The sequence below is a fragment of the Panthera pardus genome, unplaced genomic scaffold (assembly GCF_024362965.1).
Source record: "Panthera pardus isolate Hobbes unplaced genomic scaffold, ASM2436296v1 HiC_scaffold_16, whole genome shotgun sequence".
Classification (NCBI taxonomy): Eukaryota; Metazoa; Chordata; class Mammalia; order Carnivora; family Felidae; genus Panthera; species Panthera pardus.
In genome coordinates, this window is record NW_026526721.1 from 156550593 (window position 1) to 156574909 (window position 24317).

Sequence of the window (24317 nt, forward strand, 5' to 3'; positions counted from 1 at the left end):
ACTCTAGGACACGACTGTGAAAGGAATTGGTGGCTGGGGCGATGTCCGCAGATCAGTGGGCACAGACTCTGAAGAATCGTAGGGAGCTGACCAGCCGCAGTCCCACACAGAGGCGGGCCTCCTGGGTACTCCTGGCCCTGTACTTGAGCAGGGTCCAGTGTCCAGACTAGTGTGGCCTTCTGAACTTTACCAAGCAGGCGATCAACCACCTGCTCCTGCTAGGCGTTGCCTGAACGTGCTCGTGTTCAAGCCAAGGTCAACCCTGTGTGCGCAGTATTACTGTTCGTTTTTCATTTGGAACTGCACCTGAGAGGGGGACCGGCACCCCCTTAGCAAGCGGCAGAGCTGGGTTGGAGCCCAGGTGTCTTGACTTAGTTTAAACCACGTCTCTGCTGCCTCTCAGTGGGACTGGGACTCACGCAGGAGCTTGGTTCTTGTTTCTTTCACTCTACTGACACTTTGTTGTTTATTCGTTGCATCGACGCCTAGAACTGTCCCAAGAGCCAGTGTTGGTTGCCGGGAAAACACAAATCTTGGATGGTGTTTTCTAAGACATTTCAGGTTTAGATGGAGAATGGACAGTAACAAAGGAGACAATCATAAAATGGTTTAGGAAGGCTTTCTTGGTGCTTACGCTTCTTGGTTTTTTTCTGTGACTTACATAGATAGCCATGCCTGGACACCCTTTGGCTTTCAACATCTAGCCCCTTTCCTTGCAATGTAGTTGAGAAAGCTAAACGTAACAGGAGCGGGGTGGACTTCTGCGAATTGCTGCACGGGTCGGGGTGTGTTGGAGCTGCCCTGTGCCGGCAGCTTTTGGCAGCTTGAAATCAGCCACGGTGGCAGTATTCACACCACGGAAACCATCACATGCTATAAATACAGGATTGTTGTTTCTCCCTCTCTCCTCCAGCGGGTTTACCAGCCTCCTGTTGGATTTACATTAGAATTTGACTGTAGTTCTTTGCCGTGCAGATAGGATATGGATTTCTCTATCTTTTAAAACGCTGCTAAGATCAGTGACTTCTCTCCGTTGCCATCTCCCTTTGCCACATCCTTGCCACCCAGCTTCTTAAAAATCATAACATTTCTGCATGACACATCCCAGTGGGTTTTTATTTTTCTGGGTACTTAATCTTTCTGGGGTCTTGAGTTTTCAGTGTTTGAAATTCTTACCAGACCTTGTAGCTCTTAAGACATTTTGCTTTGTGCCTTACCTCAGACCAGTAGTCACTTTTGTCAGGTTCTTTTCTTTTCCCCGTTCTTTATTTAAAAAAAAAAAAAATGTTTACTGTTTATTTATTTTTGAGAGACACAGAGGCAGCGCATGAGCGGGGGAGGGGCGGAGAGAAAGGGAGACAGGGAATCTGAGCTGTCAGCACAGAGCCCGACGTGGGGCTCGAACTCCCAAACCACGAGATCGTGACCTGAGCCGAAGTCGGATGCTCAGCGAACTGAGTCAGCCAGGCGCCCCTTTCCCGTTCTTTCAATGTCGTACTTCTCCAAGACCGTCTCTTCATCTTTCATCTTTTGTCTTGTAGTTCCACTCGTCCTTGAAGTGTCTCTTTTGTGGAGGGAACCGAAATGTCATCCTCATGCCGGTGCCGTCTTCCGTGTTCTACTGATGTTTCTAATTGTGTGCCAGACGCTTGCAACTCATTCCTTAGATGTAACGTGTCCAGACTAGGATCTCATTTTCACCTTTCTTCCCCCGAACTAAACAATACCGAAAGTCCGGTTCTTCTCCTTGGCTTCCTCATTTTCCTTAGGGCACTTCCGTGCTCCTGGTCATCCGGATTCAGAACTGTGGCCTGGTCTTTGCCCCCTTCCGTCCATCTTCTTTGCCCTGAATTCCAGGTCTACCAAGCCCAGCTGATCCCAGGTACATCCGCTTTCCGTTTCCAGTGTCGCTGGGGAACCACCTGGCTCAAACCCTTCTTACTCCCTTTCCCGGATCATAGCAGGCTTTAGCGTCGCGTTTTGTTCCTGTGCTTTCAACATCCCTTATTTCATTAGTTACTTTTATCTCTCCAACAGACACCGTCTAGTTTGCAGTGTAGCCACACAGAGTGGCTTTATTGTAACTACTCAGCCTGACTTCAAGCCCTTTGCACACAGTGTGGCTCTTTCTTATCTGTCTTTGGAGTCTTATTTCCTCCTGTTGCGCTGGGCTCTCGTCTTTCGTTGTTTCCTAAACGTGTTCCTTACCTCTCTTTCCTCCCTTGGCTTGGTTCACACTGTTGTCTGTGACCCAAAACAGATTGTAGTCTCCCTTCCCTAAAGGTCTGTGGTGTTTTCCTTGATGGTGCTTCTACCCTGTTTTCTAGTATAGTTATTTGTATATTTGTTTTGTCAGCTCATTGAGGACAAACCTTTGTCACACTCAGATGTCTGGTGGAGCCTGATGGGGTTTTGTAAATAGTAAGCTTCAATTAATGTTTATTGAATTAAACACTTCAATATTATGAACTTATGCCGACACAAACATTAAGAAAAAAACCCTAGTAATTGATTTTATATTTTGCAGCTTTGTAACTTGATGTTTTTACATCCTAAGATATTCAAAGAACATCAAAAGATACATTCATAAGAATTCAAAGTTTGAATTTGACTAGGATAACAATAAGATCCTGAACTTAAGTTACATTGAGGAGGTTGGGAATATGGTTCTATTTCTTGACCTTGGATGAACCAACTCATACTTCATTGTTTTGCCTGTTCTCCAAAATGCCAGTCACAGACCAGCAAATGGAGATTTTAGTGCTGGGACAAAGAATTTAACAAAAGATTGTAAAGTCCCAGGATGGTCCACTTAATAAAAACAACACTGGATAGTACGTTTGAGAATTACAGATGACTCTGAATGGAGTCACCTGTAATTCCCCACCCCTGATTGTGAATCATAAAGAATTGTGTGGAAAGATGATTTTATTAAAGTTATTATTGGGGCGCCTGGGTGGCTCAGTCGGCTGAGCAGCTGATTTGGGCTCAGGCCATGATCTTGCAGTTCACGAGTTTAAGCCCTGAGTCAGGCTCTTTGCTGACAGCTCAGAGCCTGGAGCCTGCTTCAGATTCTGTGTCTCCCTCTCTCTCTGCCATTCCCCCACTGGCACTCTATCTCTCAAAAATAAATAAACACTAAAAAAAATTGTCTAAATTATTATTCAGTTTGGTCTAGGATTTTTAGTTTATTTATCTAGTAGATAAACTTATTTTAAAGCTTTTTAAAAAAATTTTTAAATGTTTTTTATTTATTTTTGAGAGAGAGAGACAGACAGACAGAACATGAGTGAGGGAGGGGCAGAGAGAGGGAGATGTAGCCTCTGAAGCAGGCTCCAGGCCCTGAGCCCTCAGCCCAGAGCCCAGCGCGGGGCTCCAGTTTGTGAACTCCAAGATCAAGACTTGAGCTGAAGTCAGTCACTCAGCCAACTGAGCCACCCAGGTGCCCCTAGATAAACTTATTTTAGAACTAACATGAAATGTCCCTTAGATTTGTTAAGCAGCGTAAATCTAAAAGTACACCTGTAGTTCTATTTAAGTATGTTTGGTGCTGTGTCTGACTCCAGAATGGTGTTTACTGTGTGAAAAAAGGTAGGAAACAATTGGGGGAAAGTATCACCAGCACATGACTCTGTCTAAAATACTGATTGTCCAGCTCTAGGTCGGTCTTTAAAAGTTAGATGTTAAAAATATAGGGGGTAAAAAGTTAAAGAATGTGAATTAATATGTTAAAATATGTCAGAGGGGCTTGGATGGTCATTGATCTAATGGTTAGTGATAATTTGAATTATGTAAGTATTATTTATTTAAAATGAAAGGGCGTGTTAGTTGCCTAAGTTACGGTTATATGAGACATAATTCTTTTTGTTTTCTCTTTTCCAAGAATAGGATTTAGGAAACCATTACCCAGGAAAGAAGGCCTTTATTTACAGAAGGGTCGTAATGTCCAACTTGAAAGTTTTTAATCATTCACTGAGTGAGGAATTATTTTAGAGGAATATATATATTCACACCTCAAATTTGGATATTTGCAAAAGAAGCAAAACCTCATAGTTTCTAAATGAGGTAGAACACTGTGCTTTAGAGTAGGATAGAGAGCGGTAATAAACAGCTTTTCTCTCTGGACAGCACCAGTATAGAGATGGAAAGTCATATTAACCAAAATCGTAATATAATGAAATCCTCTTTACTTATAACCTAATTAGAACTGTTATTTAAGTGGCCAACAGTGTGTGGAAATTGGCCAGCCTTCTGTATGTTTTCTTCAGAAAGCGTTGAAACCTGTTTCACAATATTTATAGATTGTGCAATTCAGGTTTGGTAATACTATAGATAGATGTTTTAGAGAACAAAACAGGGATTACCAGGAAACTTAAATGTTGATGGCAATAGGGTATAAATACTTTGTTAAAGATATTTGAAAAATTAGGTAGAAAGTTAAGGTAAAAAATGTAGTGTTTTATCTCTCAAACTCAGGATACTTAAAATCAGATTCTTAAGTTTATTAACTTAAGAACTCTATTGATATGTTAAGCATATCTTTGTCTTAGAGTTGCCACCTCTCCTGCAGTCTTTCAAATTCTTTTTTACTTTTCCTTCCTTCCTTCCTTCCTTCCTTCCTTCCTTCCTTCCTTCCTTCCTTCCTTCCTTTTTTAACTCCGAAGTCTGCTCACTAAAAAGATTCTCTGTGTTTATTACAGAGATTATAAAGCAAGATTTGTTTTATTTGGCTTTTGATTTGATGTTTAGGGCTGGGATCTCCAGTCTTGCTAATAGGCGTGTAGAAAATGTTTTGGTGCACATTGGTAAGTCTTCTGTTGTGCTAGATAGGTGTTAGTCCCCATCGTGAATGACTGTTTCTTTGTATCGTGACTGACCTTTGGGTTGCTTCTGAAGTTAGGGCCTCAGCCAGTGGATGAATGGTGTTTATCAATGGTCTGCTTAAATAAAACAGGGAAGTTTTGCTTTTCTGTTTGTTTTCTGAAGCTATGAGAAGGCAGCCTGTATCTTGGTTACCTTTTTGTTTGTTTTCTTGTTTACGGTTTATATCTGGGCCACGTGAGTTTCATATTTACTTTGGATTTTGTGACCTCAGAAGAATTGCTGGGGATCTGACAGGCTCCGGCCTTGTGTCCTTAGTGCCAGTTTCGCGCACCAAGCCCAGGATGCAGAACAACGCTGGAGGACACAGGAGATCTTGTGGAAGGGGCAGAGGGTCTCTTGGAAGATGAGGTTTATACCCGGAAGGCAGGAGGCGAAGCCGGATGAGCGTCTTGGAGGGCTGAAGCAATAGAGGCGGCCAGCTCCAGACGGGGAACTGGGAATGAGCAGCGATCAAGAAAAGGACGGAAAAGAAGGCCCCAGCTTTGCACTCTTTAGAAACGTTCCTTTGAGCCTATTATGTGGCTTGGAGTCAATCATGTGGAGTATCTCTAAGAAAGAAGACAGTTTCTATAAAACATATTATCATCTGGTTAGGGAAAACTGATTGGACAGAAATACTATCAAGGCTTAGGAGAGGAGAGGTATCTTTACAGTTCCAACGAGTAAAAATAAAATATTTTACTATGCTTTGTTAAATATAGATTTTTCAGTTTAAATGTACTTCAGAAAAATTCACTTAAAAACAATTAGCTGCTTTGATGAAAAGGTTGCCTTGAAAGCCTGAAGAGGATTGGTGGCTCCTGTGGTTGAAAAGCCCTGAGTTTTAGTGTGATGCACTAGGCTTGCAAACATAAAAATGCTGTTTTGCCTTTTCTCTGAGTTAAGCCCATCGTCAGGAGGCAAAGATGAGTGGACCGGATCTGTCCTTTGAAAGCTGGTGTAGGCATAATTCCTATATTGCAGGCTGCTGTATAACATTTTATTATTATTATTTTTTTTAACATTTATTTATTTTGAGACAGAGAGAGACAGAGCATGAGCGGGGGAGGGTCAGAGAGAGAGGGAGACACAGAATCTGAAACAGGCTCCAGGCTCTGAGCAGTCAGCACAGAGCCTGACGCGGGGCTCGAACTCACTGACCGCGAGATCGTGACCTGAGCCGAAGTCGGACGCTTAACCGACTGAGCTACCCAGGCGCCCCTGCTGTATAACATTTTAAACTCGAGGACCTGTACGTAGCAGGTATTCAGAGAATGTAAATTTTTCAAAAAGACTGTAACATGGGGCACCTGGGTAGTGCAGTAGGTTGAACATCCAACTCTTGATTTCAGCTCGGTTCATGGGATCAAGCCCTGCGTCAGGGTCTGTGCTGGGGGTGGAGCCTGCTTGGCATTCTCTGTCTTCCTCTCTGCCCTTGCCCCCACTCCTGCGTGCACGTCTGTGCGCTCTCTATCTCTCTCTCTCTCTCAAAATAAATAAACTTACCAAAAAAAAAAGACAGAAACAAAGACTGCATTTGTGTTTTCTTTGCCCCAACGTGTCTGTGATGTCTTTTGGAGCACTAGTAGATTATAGTTCATTTCACTTTATTTGTTTGTTTGTTTGTTTAGTACCAACCTCTGATTCTGGCAAAGAACCGTGCTATAGTTTGAGGGATATATAAGAACAATGATGAGATTGAGTTATAAGTAGCTTCCTTTTGGTACTAGCTCATATTTTTGCGGCCTAACAGACTTTGATGACCATTCCTGGTCAAGGACAAAAGAGCTTCAGCTTAATAATGGTTTACTTTTTAAATTTTAAGCTCTAAATATCAGGAGATTCTTTTAATTGCCCGTTAACTGCTTTTTTTGCCAACAGTTGACAAATTGTTGAATGATTGAAAAACTCATTGCTAAAACTTTGAATTGTCTTTCCTGGATAATTTGTAAATAGCCTTATATATTTATAGACTAATAATGATGTTTTCTATTATGTTTATACCTTGTTAATAAGTTCTATGTACCATTTGTGGGAGATGCCTAGGGGTCATATCATCTTACCCTGTTAATGTAGAAGGTTTGAAACTAGCACAGAGAACATTTGGAGTGGAGCCTGGTTAGAACGTAGGCTACTGTGTGTCTTCTTTGCCTTGCAGGTCTAAGGAATGTGCCTTTGTCCTGTGACTTTATCCTGTAGGTCATGACAATTCCTCACGCATTTTAAGGAAGATAGTCACCTGAGAAAAAAGAGCTTTTGAAGCCAGACAGAATTGAATTTAAATTTCTACTTGTGTCACTTCCTTACTACCTTAATACCCTTGGATGTCGTGCTTAACATTTCTGAACCTTACTTTGAACATCTGCAAAATGGGGATAACTTGGACCGAAAATACCCTGATTCTGAGTGACTTAATCATTATGCAGACGTTTATTGAGCGGCTATTATACATAATGCCCAGAGAGATCCTATAGGACAGGGAAATGTAGGATGGACCTACAAAGCTTAGAAAAAGCTGGATTTCTCTACTCACACCTATTCCTGGTTGTGCGTTCTGTGTGGTTATTAGTGGTACCTGAGTCAGAAACCTAGAAATCCTCTGTTACACCTTCTTTATATGCAACCAGTTATCAAATCCAGCCTGTTTTCCTTTTTTCAGTATAAAATTTTATTACGATGAAATGCTTACATCTTAAGTGTTTATTTGCTGGATTGTGACATATGCCTACATCTGTGTAGTTCAACCTCCTGTTTAGAGAATGTCACTGCCATCTCAGAAACTTCTCTTGTATTCAAGTGATCCCCTTGCAGTTCACTGTAGCTAATACATTTCGGGGGAGGCGATAACTTCATTTATGACAGCAATGTATGGTAATGTACATCGGTGAACACAGAGTCCTTGCCTTCAAGGATCTTACAGCTGGGCGAGTATATCGATGAGTAAATATGAACGTTATAACACAACTTGAGGAGGAAGAGAGTAGAGTTTGTGTATTGGGTGTTAATCCTGCCATCTTGGTCTAGTCCTGTTTGGGTATGTGGGCAAAGGGGAAATGAAATCGAATCAGAGGGTGGTAAGAGGTATAATGGATCATGACAAGAAGGGGAGATACATGTTCTAAGGCTATTCAGGCCCAGGAAGCAAGAGAACAGGGGATATTGTGTGGCCAGAAACAGAATAAGAAATGGCAAAATGACACTAGAATGTCAAGTAAAAGGCTGGAGCAGGGCTGAGCTTCCTCTTGTAGGTAGCTAGAAGTAGCCTTACCTTGGAGGTAAGGAGTGATGCAATGTGACCGTTCTTTGTCAATTTCCATCTTCAAAGTTCTTCTGAACCTTATTTAAAATTCTCATTTTAGGAATTACTAATTAACATCACATGATTTTAGTGAATTGTTCTGTTGTCATCAGTATAATGTCAACTACCATTTATTGAATGTTTCAGTATTTTATCTTGGGGGCGCCTGGATGGCTCAGTCGGTTAAATGTCCGACTTTGACTCAGGTCATTATTTCGCAGTTGGCGAGTTCAGGCCCCGTGTCAGACTGTGCTAATAGCTTAGAGCCTGGAGCCTGCTTCCGATTCTGTGTCTCTCGCTCTCTCTCTCTCTCTCTCTCTCTCTCTCTGCCCCTCCCCCACTCATGTTGTCTCTCTCTCTCTCTCTCAAAATAAACAAACATTAAAAATAAGTAAGTAACGGGGCGCCTGGGTGGCTCAGTCGGTTGGGCGGCCGACTTCGGCTCAGGTCATGATCTCGCGGTTTGTGAGTTCAAGCCCCGCGTCGGGCTCTGTGCTGATGGCTCGGAGCCTGGAGCCTGCTTCGAATTCTGTGTCTCCCTCTCTCTCTGCCCCTCCCCCATTCATGCTTTGTCTCTCTCTGTCTCAAAAATAAATAAACGTTAAAAAAAATTTTTTTTTAATAAAAAATAAATAAATAAATAAAATAAGTAAGTAAGTAAGTAAATAAATAAATATTTTATCTTGGAATATACTCCATGCTTTACATCTGTGGTCGTGGTCCCCAAAGGTGATGGTCTCAAAAGACGTGTCCATTTTCTAATCCTTGGCACCTGTGAATGTTACTTTATATGGGAAAGATTCTGCAGACTTTTAATTTAACTAATTACAATTACTTTGAACACTGCGATGATCCTGGGATGTCTGGGTGGGCCCTGAATGCAATCACTAGTGATTCTATAAGTGAAAGGCAGAGGGAGATTGATTACAGACGGGGAGAAGGACGTCACACAGAAGGCAGTGTGGTAATGGATGGGGACAACTGGAGTGACCCTGCCTTAGGATAAAGAATACCGGCAGTCACCAGAACCCAGAAGAGGCAAGGATTTTCTGATAGAGCCTCTATTGGGAGTGTGGCCCTGAATAAATTTCTGTTGTTTTAGGCTATGAAGTTTGTAATTTGTTATAGCAGCCGTTGGAAACAATGCCCTTGTTACTTGAGAACACACATCATGCACTTCCTTCTGTGCTTGTGCTCATGCCCTTCATGGGGGATGCCTAAATTACCACTCTAAATCCTGTTTACCTAGAAGATGTAGCTCAAAAGTAACTCTCTGATGCCCTCAAGGAGAACTAATCACTCTTACCTCTGTTTGATAATTGGTATGTCCCAAGCGATTAAAATAGTTCCTCACAGATAGTTAAGTGCTCAGTAAGTACTTGTGGAATGAATTCATTCCACATGATTATATTTATGTATATATGTATTATGTATGTATATGTATTATAGTTGCCGGGTCACCTGTTTCCTCCATTAGATTCCACCCTCCCCCTTTGATACAACATTGTATAAGTTTATCAACAAATCAACTGTGTTGATCTGACACTATTTATATGCCATTATATACTGCAGTCTGGTTACACTTTAGCTGACACCTCTTACAACATTACGTAAGTGCCATTTCTTTTGAGGTGGCGACACTTAGGATTTGGTCTCTTAGTTTTGAAGCGTGCATGTTACAGACCGTATCGGTGCGCTCTGCTTTAGATCTCCGGAACTTAGGCCTCTTCTAGGTGTATCTTCTAGTTTGTATCCTTCAGCCTGTTTTATTTTTAAATATTCCTTGGCCTCATCTTCTTGGTGCCACAGCCTTGGTTTAGGCCCATACCTCTCATCTGGGAGCTGCAGTGGTTTGTCTCTCTTCCTTCTCGGGCTCATTTTCTCTTTAATCGGGAAGCTCTTCACTTTGGATATTCCCGGTCAGGAGCTAGCTCTCACTGACTGTCACAGAACTGCCGGCGCCTTGTGCTTTCCCAGATTGTTAGGATGAGCTTCCGGTCTGCTGCTGCCAGGCCGGGAGTTAAAGGTTCGTCCTCTCCTTCGTTAGCTACTAGCAGAGCCTGTCTTTTCTCGCGTCCCCACGCCTTGCCTTACTGGTCGCCTCGGGCTTGCTTCTGTCCCCCCTGCCAGATACCTGGGTCATTCTTTCCATCTGCTGTTTATTGGAGCCTGAAGCTTTTTCATCGACAGTTAACCAGCCATGTCTACCTGTAGGTTCACAGGCTGAAGTTGAATGTCTGCCGCCCAGTACTTTACCACAATGCTTTGTATGTATTAGGCGGGTTGTGCCACAGGTAGACAGCTTCACCGTCGTGTGGACGATGAGTTTCCTGTTCTGCTTTTCTTTAGATGTGACAGCTGGGAGTTGAGAAGGGCATTAACATCTCTCTTTGTATTTTGTTTTTGATGCTCTAGGTCAGGATGGCTAACTGGTTGGCTTCCCGCCTGGTGCCCTACATCTACATCACACCTTAAAGAAGCTGAAGAGAAAATTTTAAAATGTAAGGTTTTCTTCCTGTAAGTTAACTGAGCTATTTGCTGAACTAGATCTCATAGGTCACACTGCCCAGAAACTGGAGATAAGGTTCTGTGTGTGGTCTGTTTTTCCCTTTACCATGTTCTTAACAAGTGCAGAAACGCTGGGAAGCAGGGGTTCTCAAACTTTTTGGTCTTGGGTCCCTATTATACTCTTTAAGAAAAAATAATTTTTTAATGTTTATTTTTAAGAGAGACAGCGTGCAAGCAGGGGAGGGGCAGAGGGAGAGGGAGACACAGAATCCGAAGCAGGCTCCAGGCTCTGAGCTGTCAGCACAGAGCCCGACGTGGGGCATGAACCCACGAATGGTGAGTTCATGACCTGAACCGAAGTTGGACGCTGAACCAACTGAGTCACCCAGGCGCCCCCCCTGCTATACTCTTAAATTAATTAAAGGACTTAAATTAGTAAGGACCTTAAGGAGCTTTGTTTATCAGTTATAGCTATCAATGTTTACCAACTAGAAATTAAAATGGAATTATTTGAAATATGTTAATTTATTCATTTTAAAGTAATAGTAAGAAACCTATTACAGATTCATGTTTTCTAAAAATAACTACTTCCCAAGCAGAAATGTAGCGAGAAAAGTAGCATTGTGTGCAAATCTCTTTAACGTTTGGCTTAATATAAGGTTAACTGGATTGTCGGATCTGCTTCTGCATTAAGACTGTTGGTAATCACATCCATGTGATCGCTGGAAACTCCACTGCATACCCATCAAAGAATGAGAGTAAAAAATTAGTTTTGTCATGAAAACAGTTTTGACCTCCTAGATCTCCTGGAAGGGTCTCAGGGACTCCCCAGAGATCCTGACTGTGCCTGATCACATGCTCTAGGTGTTCCAGAACACATGGCCTTGTGTGGTGAAGCACTTACTGGACTGGAACAAGGTAACCTGGTCCAGGCCCAGACCTGCAGTCTGGTGGTGTCAGGACCTTGGATGAGCCACCGTCAGTTTCCCATTTGTTACCTGTAAAATGAAGGGGCAGGATGATCCTTAGAGTTCCTTCTGGTGCTAGTTTCGTAGGATTCCTTAATTCTGCGTTTCAGTGGTGTGGAAACCTGTTTTTAAAATTTCTTACGAGCGCTGAAATTTGCCCAAACCTGCACTGTTGGGGCAGGGCAGTCCTGGTGTCTCTGGGTATATACTTCCTGGCAGTGGTGCTTACTGGCTCCCTACTGATTCCCTACCGAGAGAGTCTGGGCGTGCAAAAAGGAATGAGAATCGGGCCCTGGTTCAGTGTCAGATGTGAAAACAAGTGGGGTGAGCTGCCCGGTAGAGGTTACAGCTGGTGTTGACGGGAATACGCAGACATCTGTGTTCAAAATGCTGCCGGGCTTTGCTTTGGTACCGATGCTGGATCGTGTCCTTTTCTAAACCGACGGCATTTCCCCCCATTTGGAGGCCTGGGCTCCATTACTATTCTGAATGAATGCTGAGTTTCCTCTTTACTGCTACTGTGTGGTACAAAACCTGAGATTATTTGTTTGGTTAAAGGGCAGAAACTCCCAGTTCTCTGGTGTTTGTCCACTACGGGTGAATACGGGCAAGTAAGTGGTATATCTAAAGTGTCAATAATTCAGGTGATAATTTAACATAAAGGAATTTCAAATTGGTTTTGTCTTTAGTCAATTTGGGGGAGATTTAAAGTGTTGAGTCCCACAGCACTGAAGGCAAGTAAAAGTTTTTATCTACAAAACTGTGATTCTCTGCATTATTGTTGGACTTGAACCAAAACTTCGTGCCAAGACTTCCTGCCATACCCTGTCACCTCTTTTCTACTAAACTTTGAAATGACTTAAGATTCCGGTTATGTGTTTAATACAGATACTGTTAGTCCTTCCCTAAATTCCTGGTCACTTTTTAGGGAAAAATGTTCCTTTTGAGTCTGACTTCAATCTTCAGTGATTAATCTTCCAGTGTTAGACAAATTCAAGGTATTCTTTTGCTATAGTCTGCACAGTTAGAGACCTCCAAACAGTGGGTCCGTGAGCACTAAGTTCCTCTCCAATTCTAGAAGCCTCAGACCCTCATTTGGTAGATGTGAAAAGAAGTCCAAAGAACTAACACGACTTGCCAAAAGACCTCGGCGGCAGGTACTTGAGACTTCCCTGGGATAGATCTTCCCACTTAGATGAGAATTACTTGCTTCAAGAAGATGTGTGCTTTTTTTTTTTTTTTTTTGAATGACCTAATAAAGGCTAAAATCCTATGAATTGATACCAGTCTAGAAGATTATTAATTTCTGATTGCCCTGAGAATACTCCTCTTCTCAGGAGAAGTAGGGAAACGAAGCAGAATTTCTTTTTTATGTTTTCATTAGGTGTCCCCTGCACATACAAGAAAGAACCCGTTTGTATATCGAATGGGAATAAGATATGGACGCTGAAGTTCTCTCACAATATTTCAAACAAGACTCCGCTTGTCCTCCTCCATGGTTTTGGAGGAGGTCTTGGACTCTGGGCACTGAATTATGGAGATCTTTGCAACGATAGACCCATCTATGCCTTTGACCTGTTGGGCTTTGGACGAAGTAGCAGGCCCAGGTTTGACAGTGATGCGGAAGAAGTGGAGAATCAGTTTGTGGAATCCATTGAAGAGTGGAGATGTGCCCTGGGATTGGACAAAATGATCTTGCTTGGACACAACCTGGGTGGGTTCTTGGCTGCTGCTTACTCTCTGAAGTACCCCTCAAGGTAAGTGATGGTGACAGAAGAGAGACAGCCAGCTGCTGGTCTCTGCTAGCCTGCCTGTCTTTGGTGGCTGTTGGTGTTTGAGCCTTTCAAGACAGATTCTCTTACAGGATCCTTGAGACCAAATAGGCACAACCAGTGGCCAGTTTAGTGACTGAAATATTGATGTCAGTGTTTTCTTGTTACACTTGCTGAACATTGGTAGAAGGCTTGAGGAAAGGACTTTCTGTTTGCCAAACTTGAGAGTGTCTACAATTTAAACCACAAGTAAGAATTGTTTCAGGGGTGGGGTGCCTGGGTGGCTCAGTTGGTTAAGTGTCCAACTCTTGATTTTGGCTCAGGTCATGATTGCATGGTTTGTGAGTTCAAAGTCCCACATCAGGCTGTGCACTGTAGTGCAGAGCCTGCTTGGGATTCTTTGTTTCCCTCTCTCTCTGCCCCTCCCCTGCTCATGATCTCATGATGTCTCTCTCTCTCTCTCTCTCTCTCTCTCTCTCAAAAATAAATAAATAAACACTAAAAAAAAAAAAAAAGAATTCTTTTAGTGGTATTGTTTATTGTTATTGTTATCATTAGATCTCTGGGCCCAACAGGCTTTTACTAACCTTTTTCAGGTTATAATAAAGTGTAACAGGAACCCAAAGGTGAGAAATTAGAAGTCCTGGGGGCCAATGTTATTTTTTGGTTTAGAGCAAATCCTTCAGCCTGGAAGCTTCAGTTTTCTCACCTGTAAACTACAGAAAATGTATCTGCATAGTGTATCTGACAGGGTTTTTATTATCTGTGCCCTACCTTTATTGTTACAGATTCATTTTTCAGAGTCATTTTGAATTAATGACTTGAATTTTGCTTCAGAATCTTTGTACTTCTGCTTTCTTTGTTTACCTTATTTTCTTGTGCTATTTCCTATTTGTTTCAGCTCTGAGTGAAGGTCACATTTGAGTGCTGAGAAAATAGAAGAAAAGCTTTTTTTTTCCTTATCATTCGGAAAGAGACAAAAAAAATCAACATTCTTATGTTGCCAGTGCATTTTCTCATTGGACTAATTTTTAAATCCAGAATTGCAGCCAACTTTGACGGTGAGGTCTGTGAAGGAAACCTCGGATGATGGTCGTTTGTTTTCAGATGGCATGCACGCACCTGTGAGGCCGCCCCGTCACGTGACCTCAGGTGTGCCGTCGACACTTGGAAGCGTGGGGCAGCAGCCCTGCGTCCCTGAGGTTTTCTTCCCTCAGGCAGTGGCTTTTTCTGTACACGTTCTTTGTCTCAACTTCAGCTTTAACACTTTCTGCCCTTTGGAGAGTTTGTAGTCCTGGGTGTGCTGGCCGGTTGTAGTCTTGTCAGATGACAGACCCCTTCTTCCAAAAAAAGCCAGCAAATTTTCTGTTTCTAGTTGGCTTTTGGAATTTACTATCTTCTACTGTGTCCTACTCGTAGTGGAAAGTAAGAGAAGGAAGTGGATACTTTTCAGGCGTAAGATAACAGGGGACTCTCTGCAGCGGGGCTGGGCTTCCTTTGTTTCTCATCAGGGTTTATTATGTTTCTCTTGTGGTATTTATTCTTTGGCGCCGTGATACAGGACTATGTGGGCTAGACCCTGGCCGTGAATCCTGGCCCTTCATGGCTATTTACCATTTAGGTCAGTTGGTGAGAGTTTCATTTGCAGTTACAAAGTACTCCGAAGAAATCAGTGATTCAAAAGAGAATGAGCACTTTGTTTTTATTTGTTTATTTATTTATTTAAATTTTAATTAGTTAACATACAGTGAAATACTGGTTTCAGGGATAGACTTCAGTGATTCTTCACTTACATGCAACACCCAGTGAAGAATGAGCACCTTCAAACTTTCTATGAAAGAGAAAGAACAGCAACATACTTTGAATGGCATGGTGGGCAGCACAAGTCTCTGAAAGCAAGCCAGTGGTTCCTGCAGTGGGCCGCAGTTTAGAAAATGCGTTTTGAATGCTTGTGCCTAATGCTAGAAAGAAAACTAAAGAAAAGTGTCGGGACCGAGAACCACCAAGAGAATGCTTGAAATAATTAGCATGTTTAAATCGAGCGATTGCTACCCAGTATTTGAGAAGAAGTCTATAGACCATGTTGGCTATTCAAGCCTATATTCTTACCTGTATTACTTACATTATTAAACAGAAGTTAATTTCGAAATAGTGAGGTCCTCTGGATTTTCAGATATCCCAAATCATGCATGACATTCAGTCGGACCACTGTGGTTGGGCACATGGTGGTGCCCAGTGTTACGTTCATGAAACAAGGAGGCCGTCAGACTGAGGTGGCTGTGATGCTCTCGTGGCCTACGTAAGCAGATTACAGTCCAAGCCTGTAATTGCCTCAAGGTTATGAAATTGAAACCTAAAAACAACCAATCACAAATAGCCAACTTGGTTTTAACCTACAGCCAGTCAGATAATTTCTTAGCTTCCACGCATTCTCTACATAAGTCTTTGCCCCGCTCCTTTTGCTGGAGCGCATCTAACCACTCACGGCCACATTCACATTTTTGCTCAAATAAACTCTGGACGTTTTCAATATGCCTGCTTTATCTTTTAACAGTATTAACTGAGTATGGAACTACCTACTCTCAATGTCTCTTACCCAGCTTTCACTTGATCCAGCTCTTTGAAAAGATTTTCATTTTTTTTTAGAGCAGTTTTAGGTTTACCACCACATTGAGAGGGAGGTACAGACATTTCCTGTGTAATTCCTGCCTCTACACTACACATAGCCCTTCCCACAGGTACCATTTTTTATTGTGCTGTCATGAAATTAAATCTTTGAGGGCCACCCTGGTGCCTGAGTCGGTTGAGCATCCAACTTTGGCTCAAGTCATGATCTCACGATGTGAGCCAATGATTTGAGCCCCATATTGGCTCACTACCGTCCCCGCACAGCCCGGTCTGGCTATTCTGTCCCCCTCTCTCTCGGCCCCTCCCCCGTGTTCTCATGTTCTCTCTCTCTCTTCGCTCGCTGTCTCTCAAAAATGAATAAACATTAAAATATATAAATCTTTGCTTTTCAGGAAGATTTTGCAGGGAGGGGGTTGAGAAGAAGGAAAAAATGATCTAGTTGAGATCAGATGAGATGCACATAATTTCCTTCACTCACTGTGCATCTTTTCTTGTGTCTCTGTTTTTTCTCCTAATGGACTCTGAGTTACCTTTTTCTTTGTTTCCTCCAGTATAACAAATACAATCTTTCTTTTTCTTTCTGAAGTAAAACAATTTTTTTCTACACGTGCAGGAACAAACCCAAAGACAACAGTCCATACCTATTTCTGTTCTCATCTTTTATGGGTAGCCCCATTCTTCCTTTTTTATTTTTATAGGGCAGTTTGAGGTACAGAATGAAAGTGCATAGTTTACTAGTTTAATGTACTTGTTTAGGAAGCGTTCTTTTGCTAGAGAACAGATAAAACCCGATCCATTTTTTTCCCTAATTTTTGCTTCATTCAGTCAACATAAGATGCTTCATGTCGATGAGCAGCAGAGTGTCTCTGTCCATAAAAGTTGTTTTGTGGCCTAACTTGTGGCGGCAGTCACGTATTTTCCCAATTCTTAATAAAATGGTTGAAAACTGAGCGTTCAGCGGTTGTGATGCTTTATGTAGAAAAGCACCTGGATGATTCCTCCATTGAAATACTGGTAATGAATGAAATACTTTAACATTACATTCCAGCAGGTTGGTTGTGTTTAAAGAATGTTTCTTATATAAGTTTTTTTATGTTTATTTTTGAAAGAGAGAGACAGAGCATGAGCTGGCGAGGGGCAGAGAGAGAGGGAGACTAAAGCAGGCTCCAGGCTCTGAGCCGTCAGCACAGAGCCCGACGCGGGGCTTGAACTCAAATACCGTGAGATCACGACCTGAGCTGAAGTCGGATGCTTAGCCGACTGAGCCACCCAGGCGCCCCTAACGAATGTTGAGAGACTGTATGTTTTTAGAAGGCTTAAGATGTGCTGGAGAAGAGATACAACTTAACCTGCTGAGGGGTGTGAAGGGGGTGGGCAGGTCCGTGGGAGCTCTCGAGGAGAACCTGGCCCAGTATGACACCTGAAGAAGTGCAGTGTAAGCTGAGGTTGAGTCTCAAGGGGAGAGCATTGTAGGCAGTGGGGAAAGAAATTGCTAGGTGGACAGCTTGGGCCCTTCTGGAAAGGCCACGTGGCTGGTGAGCAGCGGGGTTACAAACTGGTGTGTAGGTTTCTTTAAATGGGGCCACAATCACTATGTCCCATCCCCCAAATGAGCTTCGTTCATCTCGGTTCGCTTACCACGATGTGTATGAGAGATGCCATCGTCGTTCCATTTGTAGGTTGATGTGCTGTGTCGCAAACAGTAGGGCCACTCGCGGTGTGAGGCGTCACGGGCTGCCATCCCACTACCTTCCTCTTCAGGCTGTGTGATCCCCCGTAAGGTGGGCGTGGGAGAGCGTCGAGTGAGCCAAGCGCACTACGCCATAAACACCTTGTCATAAACTACGGAAAAGGCCCGTGTGGAAACTTACTGATTTGGGAAGTGTTTGGCCAAGAGAATAGATACAGTAGAACAGGTTACGACGGGTCCTTTCTTCTGCACGGAATGACCTTCAGGTCTTCTGACCTGCAGCCTTGCCTGGCTCTGTCTCCTGACAGTACAGAGACGGGCTGAGCATTTTCCTGCCAGCCCCACTTGAGAAGAGAGGCTCCTCTACTTGGCCTGAAGTCGGGGGTCTTTCGTGCCTTGTTCTCGGAGCTGCTGCCTTGTCCCTCAGAGGCGGGAGCCGGCGGGAAGTGCCTTAGGGCCAGCCTTGGGGCCGAGGGTTCTTCCTCTGGCTTTCCCTGCTCCTTTCCTTCTTCTGTAAGTAGGTCCTTTGGTTCCCTTGTGCTCTTTGGTTCTAGGCCTGATTGTCTTCTTGTATCATTTCTGGCTGGTGGCTGACCTTAAAGCCCATGAGAGTCAGGTTTATATAAAATACCCTTGTTGGCATTCAGACTCCCTCCTCCCCGCCTGTCGGAGCAGAGGTCATCCCCTGCTCTGCCCTTGGGCTGTAATGTGCTCACCATCTTCAAATTCGAGACCTACTCCGGTGGCCGATTTGAAGAATGCCTCTTCAAGCGTTTCGAAACGGATAGGCTCTTCTCTCCTTCCTGCTCTGCCAGTTCTTTTCCTGTCGTTTGAATCAGTCTCTCTTTCTTGGCGAAGGAGTCTGATAGCGTGACTCACGTATGCCATCTTGCCAGACTCATTCCTTAATCCTGGATGTGAACCAGCAATCCCGTCAGGCTGTCCTCTGTGGACTATCAGAGGGTTGGGTCGACATTACTGTAAGTTTAGATACACATTTAAACCAAGTAACTTCTGTCAGGCAAGGAGGTAATCTTGTCACCAGCAGAGCTGGTGAGAAGGTAGCCTGGGAACTCGGACTGGTGCGAGGTTATAGTAACCTGTGGTCAGGCTTTCTTGAAGACTCAAAGTTCAGTGCCTCACTGCGCACGTGGTTCTGGCCACCGTCTTCTCACGCCCCCTACAAAAAGTCTTCTCTACCAGCCTTCCCAGTTTTGCTGCTATAACTGGATAACTTTCCTGGACATTTATTAACAGCCGCAACCTAAGTGCTCCGGTGGTCTGTCTCATTTAGAAGTCTTCTAACCAGAAATAAGCAAGTTCTTTTCTGAGGCATTTTACATCGAGTGGAGGCAGATGATCTATAACTCCAGGTTAGACGTTTTGGCAGTGCTTTTAAAAAGTTGTTTTCAAACTTTTTTGACAATACTCTCTCACTAAGAATCGTATGTGTGTCTGAGATAAAAGTTCCATGGAATGGTACTCACACTTGTTAAATATTTTGCTGTTCCAAACCGTGCAATTAAAAAGACCAGCTGGCTGACTCCCACTAATGGGTAGTGGCCTGCAAGGCTAATATAAGAAATAATAGTGACCAAAACAATCCAGACTTGCACTAAGTGCTGTGCTTACTTTATGGGTATAGTTAGTAAAATTTCTATATACTTACATGCTTTCCTTTCTGAGTGGAAACATGGAACAACCTAATATTCCAGATGTTTACTGAGCGTCTGCTGTGTGCTAAGCACCATGCTAGGCTGAAGACACAAGACTGAACAATTGTTGGGTCAATTCACTCCCTTCAAAAAAAAAAAGAAAGTTAGCCTTCTCTAGTGTGTGTACTTTGCATAATTTGTTAAACTGGCATTTTTATCTACGGATGCTGTTTTGAAGATCTGTATGAAACCAGGCAAGCCAAAACTAAGGCAGAAACAAGGCAGTCACTTAGCTAGAGATAGACCGGACCTGACCTCCCTCACAGTTTCCTTTGTCCTCCCCCTTCTTGGCTCAGCAGATCAGTACGAGCCTAGAATAGACGGGGCAGGACCCCCAAAGAAATTCATAACAAAGTTTAATTTACCTTAAAGTTTTTAAGGTAAAATATGTGTTAACAAAGAGTTCATTTTTCTCTTCAGGAGCCGAGTCATAGCGAATACTACGAGCTGTTTCCTAATGGGAATCTCTGCTGCTTTCGACTGGGTGACTGTGTCATTAATTCCACTGAAACCTCTGGCATGCCTGCCTCTCCCCGCCCCTCAGGTCTCACTGTGGGCTGTAATAAGGAATTTAGGAGGAAGTCCATTATCAGTTAGCCTCTGCCGTTAAAAAAAAAGCAAACAAACTCCTTTTCATCCCCTTCCCATACGCCAGTAGAAAATAGTCTCATGAAGTATATGGAAATCTCACGTATTACACATCTCCACACAAGATTGGTAGCTACACTCTACAAATCTTTTCAGTGCTCGAAATCTGGGATTTCAGGGTTAGGACTGGCCTAGAGTTGATACAAGTTAAGCTTTACCTTTACCGATATGTCATCTTATGTTGCTTGGCCTGTTCTTGGGGGAGAGAGAGAACCTTCTGCTCTCTGGCCTGTTGGCACGGTTTAGTTTACTGCAGTCGGGAAATGGGGGTTTATCCCTGCTTCCGCATTAAGTAGCCGTATGTCCCGGCGCAGGTCACACAGTGCGCCTCAGTTTCCTTCTCATCTGTGAGATGAAACATTGGGCTGCGTGTTCTCAAGGGCCCTTGGAGCTCTGTGCTCTGGGTCCGTCCTCTAAAGCTTTGTATTTGAGAAAATGCAGTAAAGCAAAGGACTCCTTATCAACTCATCTTTCTCTGTGGTGGCAAAAACAATAAAACATTTTACATTGGGAATAGTAGCCATCTGTGCCCATGTTCTGGCTTCTTTACCTTTCTGTTTCAGTCATGACTTAGGGAAGGGACGTAGGAATCATTGTCCATTTGTCCTTGGGATGTTTTTGCTGGCATTTTTTGGCTGTTTTGGTTATCGCTGAATATCACGTGAGTCATGAGGACCTTTGTGCCCTGTTCAGGATCTTTATGGCCTATGACACCGGATGCGGGCACGTGGGAGTACTGCTGGTAATTCTGGTCCTCCCTCGTCAGGAGGAGGTTTCATAAGATGGAACAATTAGAGCTGTTAGTGATAGGAAAGGATTTTATGTGAGATTGGGCTGAGAATTTTCTATGTCTTTGGTCATTAAAGAAGAAAATTAGGAAAGGGTTAGGAACAGAATCTGTTCTCAGTGTATTGTGATCTCATGGGTAGGGCAGATGTGCTCATGCTTACCAGACTAGGGGAAATTTCAGCCCATTGTCTGTGTTTATGGAAAGTTTATTTAAAAGTCCTTTTGAACCCACCTTAAGTGCTAATTAATGCCTCTTAAATTTTTAGAATGACTGCTTCACAGGAGATCGCTGTTGTTGGTATCTGAAGCTATTTGACGAGGGTAATATTGATCTTCAGTCATTTCTACAGTGTCAGCCACTGTTGTGACGCTACTCTTGTTGTAGCCTTTATTATCCACGTTTACCTCCAGGAAAAAGGAAGCCCTCTTCCTCCCGTAAACCTTTCAGCTCCTATCACATCTGAAAGTTTACACGCAATAAGATCATGATGTGACTGGTCAGCCATTAGTCTTGTCTTTAGTATGAAAGTTTTTGAGGTGGTTGATTCTACCTTTGCTTTATAAACCATGTTAATTCTTTAGAGTCCTGGGGTGAGATTGCCAAATGAAATTGTTTCTGTTCTTCCTCCCTACAGGGTTAATCATCTCATTTTAGTGGAGCCTTGGGGTTTTCCTGAGCGGCCGGACCTTGCCGATCAAGACAGGCCAATCCCAGTGTGGATCAGAGCCTTGGGAGCAGCACTGACTCCCTTTAACCCTTTGGCTGGCCTCAGGATTGCAGGCCCCTTTGGTGAGTGCTTACATCCGTATCTTAGGAAAGCTATGTGTTTATACATTGGTAGTAGAGGAGTAATTACTGATCGCCACTGTTGGTCAGAACCTTAAAAACAGACTGAATCTTTTTCTCCTCCTCTGAATTACTAATTTACTAAATTACTTTTTTTCCTCCTTCTCTAAAAAGTACCAGTCCTTTCATAAAGATAATGAAACTGGATCTTCTCAAAGAGGAGATTTATAGATAGATAGGTAGGTAGATAGATTTATATATATAAAACATACTGTAAACATTACAGGTAATTAGCAGAACTGAGAAGGCAGGAAATGCTGCAGGTGAGCTAGCCCAGGGCACGAGGAGAAGAAGTGAAGCTTGTTGACCTGTTGGGGATATTAGAGAGGCTTTGGCTAGTTGGCAATACGCAGCTGGCAGATCACAAAGCCTGACTTGATTGACCATGGGGCAACTGGGTATGGCCAGATTCCCTAATTGCCCCATAATGTCAGAGTGTTAAGAAGATAAAATCACCCTTTTCCACCCGAGGTTCTGGGGACTCGTGATCTGTGTTTCTGGTCATATTTTGAAATACAAGGGTTAGTCTCTGATTTAGAGCTGATTCCACCCTCAGCTCCTCTGTCTCCACCCCAAAGCCAAGGGAATTAATTGCCTTTCCTCTTTGACCCGATGGCGATGGTCTGGACCTCTGCTCCCCTCTCATCGCTTGTATCCGTGAGGAGTGCTGGTAGCCGCAAGTAGCTGAACACCGAAGTGGTCTGAACCACAGGGCCTTTCGTTGTTCCCGTAGCAAGCAGGCTGGAGGCAGGTGGTCCGAATTTGTTGTACTAGCTGGCTCGTTGACGTTGGCCTTGGGGCCTGCAGCTGTGATTCCTGACCTTTTTTCCTCACGTTGTTTGGCTGCTATGGCGGGAAGCCTCATCTCACGAAGCAGCGCTCTGAGCAAGAAGAAAGGAAAGAGTGGAAAATGGCCTTCTCCCCATGATGCTCTTGGTCAGGGAAGAAAGTTTCCTTGGAAGGCCCCAGCAGGCCTCCCCATACGGCTCTGCCCACCCCTGGTTCTTGCACTGGCAAGGAACAATACGTATCTGTGGCTGATCGATCATGATTTGCTGCCAGGGGCTGGAGTGAGGGGCCCACTTACCTGGGCATGTTGCTGCCTAACTCATAGACAAGAGTCAGCTTCTGTCAGCAAGACGAGAGGAGAGGGATGGGGGAGGGTGTGGAAATAACTGCTGCAGAGGCGGCTGTAGATTCTGCTCCCCTCTTCCTAAGTATTAGGCCCCTCTTTGCCCTATGCCCCTTTGGGATAGGGAGAACCACGGGACTGCACAGGGTTTGGGTTGGTGACCACAGCACTCTTCCTCAGCGCTCTGACAGATAGCCTTTGTGCCCCACCCACAACCCTTTCACCGTCCCCCCCCCCCCCCCCAGTAGTACAGAGCCACTCCTCTTAGGTGTCCGGTCCTCCTTTGATGGACTATTCAAAACTGCATTTAGTCTGTACAGTCCTGAAATACAAGTGGATTATGCTTGATCACAGTTCCACATGTAGCGAGTGTGGGAAGAGTAAAGTACGAAAAGAAACTAGGAGACAGTAGTTGGGGAGGGAGGGGGGCTCCTTAGGAGTGGCCCCTCCCGCCATGCCCTCTGTCTGCCACTGTTGCTGCACATGGTCGGGGTGGGGGGGTCATGTAGAATATCAACCACATCATCAGAATTCTCCACCAAGCTGTAGAATTCCTTCAGAGGTGGGAAGGAGGGCCGGTGAAGAAGACCTTGCTAGAATGATGGGCGGTGACAGCAGAAAGGGAACCTGGCTAGCCCCTGGGGCCCCAGTAGGGGCAATAGGGACCAGATGGAAGCTTCTGCCCTTCATCCTTTTTCCTCTGGGGGCCTTGGCCCTACTTCTCACCTCAGGAGTGGATGGCCTTAGCCGGGAGGATTGGAAGTGTCCAAAATCCCGCAGAGACTCGGCTCATTTTTCCACAGAAAGACTTGTATATCTCAGTTTGTTTATTTAGAGGCTAATGTGTTACAATTGCGGGAGAACTAAAGATTAATAAATTAACTTAAGCCATGTTTAATGGAATTTATTTTCCTATGAAGACAAGTCTTAGAAAGTTAACTTGTACGTTTTGAGCTCCTGAAACACACCTGTAAGTCAATGTAGAATACTCTTTACTCCTTATTTTAATGCTTAGGGAACCTGAGGAGAGCAGCTACTAGGCCCTGGGCTCTTTTCCACCTAAAATATACACTTTAACACATGTGGCTGTGTCTGCGTGTAACGCCCGTTCTGGGAGCAAACACAAAGCCTCTCTCTGTTAGTCGGCCAGTTGACTGTAACTCAAAACGTTCACTTCCCGTTACATAGGCTTAAGTCTCGTGCAGCGTTTAAGGCCTGACTTCAAGCGGAAGTATTCTTCAATGTTTGACGATGACACGGTGACAGAGTACATCTACCACTGCAACGTGCAGACTCCAAGGTACGGGTTAGGGTTCCAGTTTACCGTGTCGGCGTTTGACACATTCCTTCTTTGAAAGCATGCGAGTAGTCGAGACTTTTATCAGCACTGAAATGACGGATGCTTGTTAACGTACCCCCTGCTCGTGGGGTGTCTGCTACGCAAAACTGTCCCGGGTTC

The 24317-nt window shown here is 43.8% G+C and overlaps 1 protein-coding gene across 2 annotated transcripts in view; it reads left to right on the forward strand.

Moving 5' to 3' along the window:
• The window catches only part of ABHD5 (abhydrolase domain containing 5, lysophosphatidic acid acyltransferase), a 31519-nt gene that overhangs the window by 1938 nt on the left and 5264 nt on the right, over nt 1–24317 (forward strand). For both annotated transcript variants that reach the window (XM_053904134.1, XM_019418550.2), the window contains exons 2-5: nt 10577–10662; nt 13022–13394; nt 21515–21669; nt 24047–24158. In XM_053904134.1, the coding sequence (XP_053760109.1) occupies nt 10577–10662; nt 13022–13394; nt 21515–21669; nt 24047–24158 (726 nt within the window). The remainder of the gene's footprint in view (nt 1–10576; nt 10663–13021; nt 13395–21514; nt 21670–24046; nt 24159–24317) is intronic.